We start from the raw sequence: 12,370 nt of genomic DNA on the forward strand, positions 1-12,370 counted from the left end.
CTCAGCCTCGACTTCACTCCTTTGTTTTATAGGATCAGTAGAGCGTAATTCGAAACTAGCCTATTCTCTATTTTCCAATTGCCCATAATGCACTTTGTTTGCCCCCCAAATTTTGCATAAACTATTGTTTTGGAAATATGCAGTCCTCCCAAGAGAATTTGAAAACAATAGTTTATGCAAAATTTGGGGGGCAAACAAAGTGTATTATGGGCAATTGGAAAATAGAGAATTGGGATTTGGGCAAATTTTCACTGGCAGAACGGGATTTGGGTCACTGGGACTCACAGGAAAAAATTCTGAAATTCCAAGTTGGACTTTTATTGGAAAATAACAAAATTAACATTCCAATATTGGAATACTATTGGAAAAACATTGGAATACTACATAATTTCTCCTGTACGATTAAGTTAGTTGGTAGATTATTGGTATATCATTCATTTAAAAATCCAACTTGGTTTTTTAATGGTAATTTATTGGGACATCATAAAATACAACATTGGAAAACCACTGCAGTATTTGGTAGATTATTGGTTTATCAGAAATTTAACAATCCAAGTTGTTTTTCTATGGTGATTTATTGGAATATTATGTCCAGCAAGTGAAAAGTACAAAAAAATATTTATATATTTATATGAAACCATGCCAGACTGAATGCTGTACTGACTAAAATAACCCTCATCCCTCAAAGTAATAAAAATTGTTGTAGCCTGATTGCAAAATTTGAAAAAATAAAATTACATGTACATGTATCCTTGTTTCAAGTTCCTCCATTTAAAATAGCAATTACTTTTATGGCAAAAATGTATAAACAATCTTTCAAAACTGTGAAGACAGTTTGGTTTGTATGTGGGGTTACACGCAGTTTCAACTTCTACAAATATGCATGGCTACTTTTGTAGTTACAGTGTACCATTTACGAACTATCACTGGAAGCTGCTGCTAAGCACTTTATATGTAGATCAATAAGGTTAGACAAAAAGGCCTCTGAATGCCACCCACATGATAAGACCTGTGGAACTGATTGCTAATCCTCTTCATCGATCCAAGAAGAATGTTCCACCTGCCAGTGACCCTTTGACAATAACAGCTAGTTAGAATCTCTTCTTCTGACGGCTGCATATCTTGTTAAATCAAGTCGATCCATTGATCGCTTTCGCCATTTACATTCTGATATTTCTTCGATACGGTAGATACGTTATGTATGGGGAACTATTATGTCCGCAACGATACATGCACTGACCAAACGGATCGTGGGCGCCTGGTACAAGCCGCTGACTGCGCATGAGAGATTGCGCGCCATTTTTCGCGCCAAAATACTACTGTTCGACTGTTCGAGACGTCAACCAGGAGTGAAAGGAGCGGGAAAAGAAAGTCTAGAAAATTATTTCCAAATGGCAAGTTGTTCGTCCGAAAGAGGAGACCTTTCTAGCCCAGGTAATTTTATTAATACGAGTTTCTAGTTGGTCATATAGATAAAATCGCGACGTGATGAGCTTTTTACCAATTACAAGGCACTGGTTTTTTATTTCTCGAAACTCAACGACTTGATGTAAAACGACTATGCCAGAATGGCGACAACAATCCTCAATTTTGATCAGCAAATCACTTATTACCTAAAAACTCGAGTTTACATTTATATTTAACGAAACACTTTAATTTCACAGAAGTTCTTTGACCTCGAAATCCCTGAAATTCTCACAAAAGTCTGAAGTGCTTTTCATGCTAACTTCGGCCTTTTTGTCTGCAATATGCATATGGACATAGTGTAATTTTATCACAGAGTGATTTTATTAGCTTTAATTTCGTATTTGTACGCTGCAGTCTGTGAGGTGACTCTTCTAGCTAGTGTAAATAGACTGTCCGGGTCAGGCTGGGCTTAACACTCAGCTAAATTAAAAATGACCATTAACTTGAAATTTTTAAGCCCTCCGGTTCTTGTTATAATTCAGAGTTACAGTTAAATACAACAAATGAAGTGGAAAAATGGAGCCCCAGTGACATGGCCATATGTGGTTAGAGAGTGTTCAGCCTGAAATGAAAGAGGAAGCACAACTTTTGCAGAGTGAGTTGAGTTTGTGGTGGGCTCTTCATTCTACTTTTGTCTGTTCCTGTAATTTGATGAGAAACATCCTTTATATTATTATTTAGCATATACATATAGCATTACCATTTAAGCTTATACACGATGTTTTGTTTGTGTAGAATCTGAGATATCTGGAAAAACATTAACCATGGTTGATAGGGCATGCCTCAGGGACATCAACATAACATCAGTCGGTAAACAACTGACCATTTTGATAATTTGTAATAACTCCTTTATAGCAATTTAACCAGTATGGTAATGGCTCATATCATTATCAAGGCTGGAATTTTTAAAGCATTTCTCCAGAGCTAATTTATGCAAATGTAGCAATCTACAAGAGCAGTTCAATGACCCAATGACCAGTTTTCCATTTTTCTGATTTTTTTTTTCAGCGGCTATACGAAGCCATATCTTACAATGGGTAAATGGAAAGAATCGGAAGTTAACTGATGGGTTTGATTTTGAGGTATGTAAAAAGTATATTTCTTTGTTACAAGCATTTACAAATTTCTATAACATACGTACTGGCTTTATAACTACCACGATACTTCTGTTTGAACTTAAAGTGTTACATAATTGACAACTTTGTTGGTTTTTTTGCTTCAATAGAAATCAAGAATACCAGCCAAAAGGGCCATTTTAAGTGAACCAGAAATGAGCGAAGCCCTCGGTAAGTTAATGATGACAAATGAACTCATTCTTGGGCCTTAAAATGGTATCAATTTTCGCTTTCTTTATCCTTAAATAGGGTCAGGGTTTACGAACCTTAGCGGCACGCCCCTATCTGAAATTAATGGGAGTACCCCACCCCCTGGGAGTAATCCCCCTAGTTCTGTTATTTCTATGAAATCACAAATATTGAGTAGCAGTCATTACATGTACACATGTATAAATTTTATTAAAGCTTGAATTACATCTAGATTCAGTGTCTGAATTTTAGCACATTGGATTTATCTTCTTAACATAAGTAACCTAATTCTTACTTTTTTTGCTTGCAGCCGAAACAGATACAGAGAAACCGACAGAGACTGAAAATTCTGAAAACGTGGATGAAATATCTGATTACAGCGCACAGCTGTTATGTGCTGTAATATTTCATGTACCTGCATTCAGAAATCTAAGCCTTAAAAAACACCTTGTTGAAGGTGCCAAACTACTCAAGATAAAGACACGAGGCTGTGGAAAATATGAATTGGCCAAAAAAATAGCAATTTCTCTCGTCAACGAGGTGTTTGTTCGTATTCAGGCACCAATAAACTACCGAGATTTAACAAGGGAGCAAATAATCATCATCAAAGAGCTTCAGCTGCCATCTCCACGCTCTTCATCTAACAGCAGTCCTGATCTCAGTTGTTCCTCGTCATATTCTACTGAGTCTGTGAATGAAACAGATGACTCTTTGGTGTCAGAGCCATCTGATGAGTAACACTGCTGAAAGGATAGTGGACATATATTGAAACCTGAATACTGTGTTATTGGATACTGTTGATTATCACATTAGTTTATAACTGTGTGACATGCAAGTTACTATAAAGAGACAGTTGTTGTTCCCATTTTTTAATATTTCAATGTTTTGCAAGTGATATAACATTGGACACTGATCATTGTCACATTTGTGTGGCAGCATAAGAAAGGAGTCAGTTATTGTTCATGTTGGATTTTTTTTACCACTTTTAAGTGATAATAATTTAATTATTACATTGGAAATGTGTTTTTATAGCATTTCTGGTCATGTCTACAGTGGCAATATTATTACAAGTAACAGAATAGTCCCTAAATATTAAAAGTGACCTTTATTATCATAGCTTTGACATTTTCTTAAGCAACTTTCACTGCTGGACACTGTAAAGCAATAACCAACCTTGGTTATGCTCATTACAGTGCAGGACAATTTTAAGAATAACCAACATTGGTAACAATCCTTCCCAAGCTGGAACCTCAAGAAAAAATCCAACCTTGATAATGCACTTTCCAATGTTGGGCAATTATTTTTAAGAATAACCAACCTTGGTAATGCTTTCTACAATGTTGGACAATTTTAAGATTAACCAACATTGGTAATGCTCTTTCCCAAGTTGGAACATCTAGAAAAACTCCAATCTTGGTATTGCTCTTTCCAATGTTGGAAACTCTTTTAAGAAATACCAACATTGGAAATTCAAAATAGATTCCCAACCTTGGATTCCTATATATGACTTACCAATGTTGGAAAGTGTATCTCTTTTCCCAAAATTGGTAAACTTACTAATTTTCCACTAAATTCCCAATGTTTTACCGAAAAATAACCAATGTTTCCCCAAATTTGGAATCTCAGAATTTTTTCCTGTGACTGGGAATCGAAAACAAATAAACAATAGAACTGGGATACGGATTTGGAAAATCGAGAAAACTATGCTGGGAAATGGGATTTGGGCAAAATGTGGGCTGAGAAATGGGATTTATACCCCCCTTCATTATGCATTCCTTCTCTTCAGGACCCCCTGAAGAGAAGAGTTCGTCCAAACCCGACATTGTAGACACATTGCCTGCGACTGACAGCGAAGGCTTGCTAGAAACTACACCTTGAGCCACCGTCAAAATATCGGTCTTTGTAATAGAATCAACTGCAGTGGTGACCTACGGGTACCAAGAGAGGAGAGAGGTGGCTGGAATCGGGGAAAAAGATTGCCACATTATAACAATAGAAAGAGAAAAATTAATTAGGACTGATGGAACTGGCTCAGACCTACCATTGTTTGTTATGACATTATGTGAGTTGTGTTTGTCACTAATTTTGGAGGATGGTACTTACAAGTCACTATTAATATCCCAGGGGGGTACTCAGGATTTGAAGTGACGGGGATGATCGCATTGGGGCAAAAGTCAAGACCCCCAAAAAATCCCTAGGGCTCTAAACAAAACCCCAAAAAATCCCTGTACCAAAAATCAACCCCCCAAAAAATCCCATGCCAAATTTCTGACCCATTAAATTTTTCAGAAAAGGGGAATCATCTGAAGATATAACACAAAGAAAACATTAGAAACACGTTCAGTGTTTGTATTTTATTCGCAGAACTATGCGGCCAAGGCACTACCACGAATCTTTAGATTGTTTTTAATACCAAAAAAATCCCTACTTAAATCAAGCCACCCAAAAAAATACTTGGCAAATTTTCGAGATATGTCCAGAAATGCACGCAATGACGAAAATGACGAATTTGGCGAAATTTCACCAAAGTCTAAGATTTGAGCGAACGAGCTCGAGAGGGGGGTACCACGAAAGCGGCGAATTCGACGAAAACGACGAATTCGACGAAAATGATGAATTTGGCGAAATTTCGCCAAAGTCTAAGATTTGAGCGAACGAGCTCGAGAGGAGGGGTACCACGAAAGCGGCGAATTCGACGAAAACGACGAATTCGATGAAAATGACGAATTTGGCGAAATTTTGCCAAAGTCTAAGATTTGAGCGAACGAGCTCGAGAGGAGGGGTACCACGAAAGCGGCGAATTCGACGAAAACGACGAATTCGACGAAAATGATGAATTTGGCGAAATTTCGCCAAGTCTAAGATTTGAGCGAACGAGCTCGAGAGGAGGGGTACCACGAAAGCGGCGAATTCGACGAAAACAACAAATTCGACGAAAATGACGAATTTGGCGAAATTTCGCCAAAGTCTAAGATTTGAGCGAACGAGCTCGAGAGGAGGGGTACCACGAAAGCGGCGAATTCGACGAAAACGACTAATTCGACGAAAATGACGAATTTGGCGAAATTTCGCCAAAGTCTAAGATTTGAGCGAACGAGCTCGAGAGGAGGGGTACCACGAAAGCGGCGAATTCGACGAAAACGACGAATTCGACAAAAATGACGAATTTGGCGAAATTTCGCCAAAGTCTAAGATTTGAGCGAACGAGCTCGAGAGGAGGGGTACCACGAAAGCGGCGAATTCGACGAAAACGACGAATTCGATGAAAATGACGAATTTGGCGAAATTTCGCCAAAGTCTAAGATTTGAGCGAACGAGCTCGAGAGGAGAAGTACCACGAAAGCGGAGAATTCGACGAAAATGATGAATTTGGCGAAATTTCACCAAAGTCTAAGATTTGAGCGAACGAGCTCGAGAGGGGGGGTACCACGAAAGCGGCGAATTCGACGAAAACGACGAATTCGACGAAAATGATGAATTTGGCGAAATTTCGCCAAAGTCTAAGATTTGAGCGAACGAGCTCGAGAGGAGGGGTACCACGAAAGCGGCGAATTCGACGAAAACGACGAATTCGACGAAAATGATGAATTTGGCGAAATTTCGCCAAAGTCTAAGATTTGAGCGAACGAGCTCGAGAGGAGGGGTACCACGAAAGCGTCAGCACTGCATGGGTTGAGTTAAATGACATAACTTTGCTGGCTTGACGAATTTGACAAAATTTCGTCGAATTCGTCATTTTCGTCAAATTCGTCAGCACTGCATGGGTTGAGTTAAATGACATAACTTTGCTGTCTTGACGAATTTGACGAAATTTCGTCGAATTCGTCAATTTCGTCAAATTCGTCAGCACTGCATGGGTTGAGTTAAATGACATAACTTTGCTGGCTTGACAAATTTGACGAAATTTCGTCAAATGACGAATTTGACGAAATTTCGTCATTTTCGTCGTTGCGTGCATTTCTGGACATAAGTGAAATTTTCCTACCCAAAAAAATCCCGAAATCAAAAATTTCAAACCCCAAAAAATCCTTCGATCATCCCCGTCACTTGAAATCCTGAGTACCCTCCTGGGATTATTATTACGTTTCATTCTTGTCGATTTTGACTTTTTACTGTCAACTTGACAGTAAAAAGTGACTTATAGTGACTATCATAATTTATAGTGACTATCATAATAATATTTATAGTGACTATCACAATTTATAGTGACTATCATAATTTATTTTGATAACCATCGAATTGACAGATATTTATTTGAGAACAGTTTGTACTGTATGTATAAGAACACATGGTCTACAAAAATTAATTTTATTTTCAGAAAATAATTTATGACTTATTATTCTCAGTAATTCATTTTGCTAATTACATGATTGGGGCATAGTTAGTAGAGGGAGCTCATATGCGATGAAGAATGGCTATGCTTGTCTCCTGATGTGTCTGTTTTATGCCCACTATAGCTTACTGGTGCATGAGTCATGATTGTGGGATGAGACACGAGCTAAGAAGTTTTTAATTTCTTGTGCAGTTTGCTCAGGATTATCCAGATGTAAATGATGACCACTTTTGATACTCTTCCACATCTTGAACTTTGCATGATCACAAATGACATTAAGCCTCTCCTTCTCAGTCTCTTGATGTCCGTCAAACATGTACACAGTATCTGTAGCTTCTAATACCAGTACTGCAGACTGAATCTTGGACATAATTAGCTTTAAAGAGGACTGAGGTGGGAAAAACGGAAAAACAAGAGCGTTAAGGATTGGATCGTGCGACAAAATAACACCATCCTTGGTGACTTTAGTTCCTCTCTTTGCCAATAACAACGAATCTTCTTTACGTAAAGTGTTACCATCAAGAGATACTTCTCGTTTGGCGGCCGCTGCTTCTACGCTTTCATAAACACGAGGAGTTTTTTCATTCATGTTTGACATCTTAGTTGCATATCTAGCTAAGACTTTAGCAGGTTTGTTTGCACTCGAAGCAGGGTAGCCACGATAATCAATCAGCACCAGATTCTCGACTTCATTTGGGAAGCTCCCCGCATACAGGCAAGCTAAAGAAGCTCCCATACTGTGGCCTATGATCGAGAACCTTTCCCATCCCAGTTGAGAAACAACTTTCTTTACGTCAGCAACATATTCGAAGTGGATATATGGCATTCCAGGCCATCGGTGGGAAGATTGACCATGTCCTGGAAAATCTACAGCGATAAAGCGAATGTTTTCAGGCAGCAAACCAGCTAGCTTGTCAAATGTGTTGGCGTTGTCTAGCCAGCCATGAAGCCCAAGAAAAGGCTTGCCGTCCTCAGGTCCCCAAGCTTTAGCTGCAATAACACCCCAAGGAGCTTTAAAAGAAATTTCTTTATAAGAATTGCTGAAGCCCGGTTCGTCCGCCATATTGAAATTTTTCCCACTCGCCCCAGTCTTCTGGTTATTGAGATGGTGGAAAGGGGTAAAATGTATAGATTTGGGCAAATTTTCACTGGGAAAGTGAAATTTGGGTCACTGGAACCGGGAATCGCAAACAAATCAGCAATAGAACGAGCACTGGGATTTGGAAAATTAGGAAAACAATAGGCTTGGAAATGGGACTTGGCAAAATTTGGGCTGGGAAATTGGATTTATAACCCCCTCCCCTTATGGGTAACAAGAGAGGAGAGAGAAGAGGGCTATATATAAGTAGGAGTGCCAAGGTGGTAGGAATCTGAAAAAATTTGTCACATTGCATAATATCTTACAATGAAAAAATATATAAAGAGGCTGGAACCGTGAGTAACAGGTACTGAAGTGGGAAGGTTAGACGCACCATTGATTCTCACAACATTTTGTTAGTAATGTTTGTACTCCTTTTGGAGGGTTGTACTTTTGTAACTTGACACTAAAAATTAACCTTGAGAAGATTGAAACATACTGTGAATGATCGATTAAGCCCCGCTACTCGATTAAGCACCGCACTCAAATAAGCGCAGAACCTTTACCGAAAATAATTTAATAAGCACCACCCTCGAATAAGCGCCGCAGCCCTACTTTGAGTATTTACAAAGAGACTGTGAAACTGTGTTCATGTTACCTCTTGTATTTCATTCGAAATAATTTTATATTAAATTGTGCATACCTAGTGTGTGCCCTTAGTGTTTTACTGTTAGTTGAAGTAAGTACCGCTCTTGAATAAGCGCCTCTCTCGAATAGCCGCTGCACGTTTAACAGGGAAAACCAAATAGGTGTCCCTGCGCTTAATCGGTCATTTACGGTAATGTTCAATAGTCATAATTTATTTTGATAACTATCAGATTGATAGATATATTATTTGAGAACAGTTTGAATAGCTTGTACAAGAACAGGTGATCTGTGATAATTTATTCTCAGAAAATAATTTGACTATTGTAATTATTTTCAGAAATTAATTTTGGCAATTACATGATTGGGGCATAGTTAGTAGAGGGAGCTCATATGTGAGGAAGAATGGCTATGCTTGTCTCCTAATGCATCAGTCAATTCCAGCAGTGCCCATCCCCCCGCCCCGGGCAACCGTGGGGCATTTCCTAATGTTGCCCATCCCGAGGGTGGGGCATTTGCGTACCTCGGGTTGACCCCCGGGCATTTGACACGTGCTTTCAAAACCGTGGAGTGAGTCGCGTATTCGTGACAAAGGCGTTTATAGGCCAAGACGTGGACTATGTTGCAGATTAGTTAGTTCATGAAGGACTAGAGAAGCTCGTGGATGTTCGTGGATGTTTTTAAAGGTATATTTTCTCAATTTTAGATATTTCTTCATTGCTAAGAAGCAACAACTTGTATTATATTCTTATATCACATATCAAGATATTGAAAACAATCAACCCGGGAGCGGGGCATTTGCCCGGTTCCTTCATCCCCACCCCGGGGAATTTTCCAATTTTTTTTAAAGAAATGCTAATGCCTGGGGGTTAGCCCAGGGGGGGAGGGGGGGCATGGGCACTGCTGGAATTGACTGATGCATAATGGGTCTGTTTTATGCCCACTATAGCTTACTGGTGCATGAGTCATGATTGTGCGATGAGACACAAGCTAAGAAGTTTTTAATTTCTTGTGCAGTTTGCTCAGGATTATCCAGATGTAAATGATGACCACTTTTGATACTCTTCCACATCTTGAACTTTGCATGATCACAAATGACATTAAGCCTCTCCTTATGAGTTTCTTGATCTCCGTCAAACATGTACACAGTATCTGTAGCTTCTAATACCAGTACTGCACACTGGATCTTGGAGAATATGAGCTTTAAAGAGGACTGAGGTGGCAAAAACGGAAAAACAAGAGCTTTATGGATTGGATCGTGCGAAAAAATAACGCCATCCTTAGTGACTGTAGTTCCTCGCTTTGTCAATAACAACGAATCTTCTTTACGTAAAGTGTTACCATCAAGAGATACTTCTCGTCTGACAGCCGCTGCTTCTACGCTTTCATAAACACGAGGAGTTCTTGGATTCATGTTTGACATTCTAGTTGCATATTTAGCTAAGCCTTTAGCAGGTTTGTTTGCGCTCAAAGCAGGGGGTCCACCATAATCAAGCAATACGAGACTCTCGACTTCATTTGGGAAGCTCCCCGCATACAGGGAAGCCACAAAAGCTCCCATACTGTGGGCTATGATCGAGAACTTTTCCCATCCCAGTTGAGAAACAACTTTCTTGACATCAGCAACATATTCAAAGTGATGATACGGCATTCCAGGCCATCGGTGGGAAGATTTACCATGTCCTGGGAAATCCATTGCAATAAAGCGGATGTTTTCAGGCAGCAAACGAGCTAGCTTGTCAAATGTGTTGGCGTTGTCTAGCCAGCCATGAAGCCCAAGGAAAGGCTTGCCGTCCTCGGGTCCCCAAGCTTTAGCTGCAATTACACCCCAAGGAGCATTAAAAGAAATTTCTTTGCAAGAATTGCTAAACCTCTTTTTGTCCGCCATATTGAAATTACACCCACTCGCCCCAGTCTTCTGCTTATTGACATGAAAACGAGAGGCTTGGGAACTACGGATTATAGAAAGGGAGAGGGCTAGGGGTGGCGCGCAAACAAACCCGCTACAGTCTTTATAGATAGATATGCTACCAGAACGTCAAACATCAATCTAAAAGCTCCTCGTGTTTATAAAAGCGTTAAGGCAGCGGCTGTCAGACGAGAAAGACCTTTCGATGGTAACAATTTATGCAAGGAAGATGCGTTGTTATTGACAGAGGGAGGAACAACAGTCATCAACTGATGGTTGTTATTTTTTCGCACGATCCAATCCTTAAAGGTCTTTTTCACCCGTTTATTGTATCTCGATGGCCTTCGAAGTTAATTCTTTCGAAGATTCAGTTTGCAGTGTTGGTATTAGAAGGAACAGATAGTCGGGTACACAAGAATGTTAAAGACGAAGAATTGAAACCCGGAAGGAAAGGGTCAGCATCTTGGCAAGACAAAAATAATGCATTTTACCCTATTAGCAGACATGTTTTCCAGGAGATGCAACTGTAATACAGGTAGTTCCAGCAGTGCTCCACTTCCCTCTAAAGCGTATTACTTTGTAGCTGCTTACACCCTGGCGAGGGGGGAGACTTCTATACCAAAGCCATGCCTATGCCTGGTTGACTGGCAACCAGGCATGGAACTGTCAGGCCACTCCCTTGATTATAGTGAAGCAGAGAAAACTAGTCCAAACTACAAAAACTCGCTGCACTAGAATAAAGGAGTAGTTTATACAATATAATTCAACTGTCAACATCACGGAATCGTCCATGGCTCCAATGCATTTAATACACTTTTGCCTTTACTTTCACCAGAGTTATCCCTTCGTATGGTTGCCTCGGGCCAAATTTATAGGGGTAGTATCACGAGAAGTCTTTTTAGCTTTTGTGTATGAAGGTGCACTTTATGATCAACAAAATAACCTTTGAACAACACAAGGAAAGCATAAATTCATTCTCCAAGATGTGAATAAATGGTAATCAATGGTTTTTAAGTGATTTTCTTCCAAGTAACACTGTCAAACTTAAAGACGTCGGCCCAACTTTTTCAATTTTAGGCCACTTCTTTTCTATCCGTCAGTAGGCAAACCCCCTTAAACCACTTTTTAACAATTTTCATGACAAGTATATTTACAGTGGGTTTTTATCAAGGCCAGGCCACTATTTGTGGATTCCAATTAATACCAACACTTTTATTGCATTTTCAAGTAGCACTAAATCTTGGTGACACATCCCCTTTAAGAAAAACACTTTTTGCAAGGTCAGTGAAAAGTCAAGGAATTTCAATAGGAAAGTCCCACACCTGAGAACCATCGAGCAGAAAAATCTTGGTTGTCACGTGATTGTCCGTACGTCCGTCCGTACGCCACTTACACTGCGCGTGCGCGAGCTGAACAGCAAAAGAGGCAAGAGGCTTGGTTGAGTACAGTAAAGCAAGGAAGTGTACAAGTTAAATAAAAGAGGAAAAAACTATTCGGTACCGTACCATATTTTCCTGTCTGTAATATGTGATAATTTGAGACTTTAAAGCAATTGTCTTTACAACTCGGCGCCACGCTCACGAAATTAATAACCGTGAAACTCCGAATTTTGGCTTCATAGGTGTCAGCCAAGT

At 39.6% G+C, this 12,370-nt stretch overlaps 2 protein-coding genes across 2 annotated transcripts; both read right to left on the reverse strand.

The window, feature by feature from the left end:
• Positions 1-7,085: 7,085 nt before the first annotated feature.
• LOC144629515 (serine hydrolase-like protein) lies at positions 7,086-8,196 on the reverse strand. The gene has a single exon (XM_078487744.1). The coding sequence runs from the start codon at positions 8,165-8,167 to the stop codon at positions 7,223-7,225; it is 945 nt and encodes a 314-aa protein (XP_078343870.1). The 5' UTR covers positions 8,168-8,196; the 3' UTR covers positions 7,086-7,222.
• A 425-nt stretch (positions 8,197-8,621) lies between these two features.
• Positions 8,622-10,979, reverse strand: LOC144629514 (serine hydrolase-like protein 2). The gene has a single exon (XM_078487743.1). The coding sequence runs from the start codon at positions 10,713-10,715 to the stop codon at positions 9,771-9,773; it is 945 nt and encodes a 314-aa protein (XP_078343869.1). The 5' UTR covers positions 10,716-10,979; the 3' UTR covers positions 8,622-9,770.
• Between the last annotated feature and the right edge of the window lie 1,391 nt (positions 10,980-12,370).

Source organism: Oculina patagonica, chromosome 11 (genome assembly GCF_052425735.1).
Source record: "Oculina patagonica isolate OP01 chromosome 11, crgOcupat, whole genome shotgun sequence".
NCBI classification, from domain to species: Eukaryota; Metazoa; Cnidaria; class Anthozoa; order Scleractinia; family Oculinidae; genus Oculina; species Oculina patagonica.

Bases quoted from the DNA above. Each gene is read 5' to 3' on its own strand.
- LOC144629515 (XM_078487744.1), bottom strand. From the start codon at position 8,167: ATGGCGGACGAACCGGGCTTCAGCAATTCTTATAAAGAAATTTCTTTT.
- LOC144629514 (XM_078487743.1), bottom strand. From the start codon at position 10,715: ATGGCGGACAAAAAGAGGTTTAGCAATTCTTGCAAAGAAATTTCTTTT.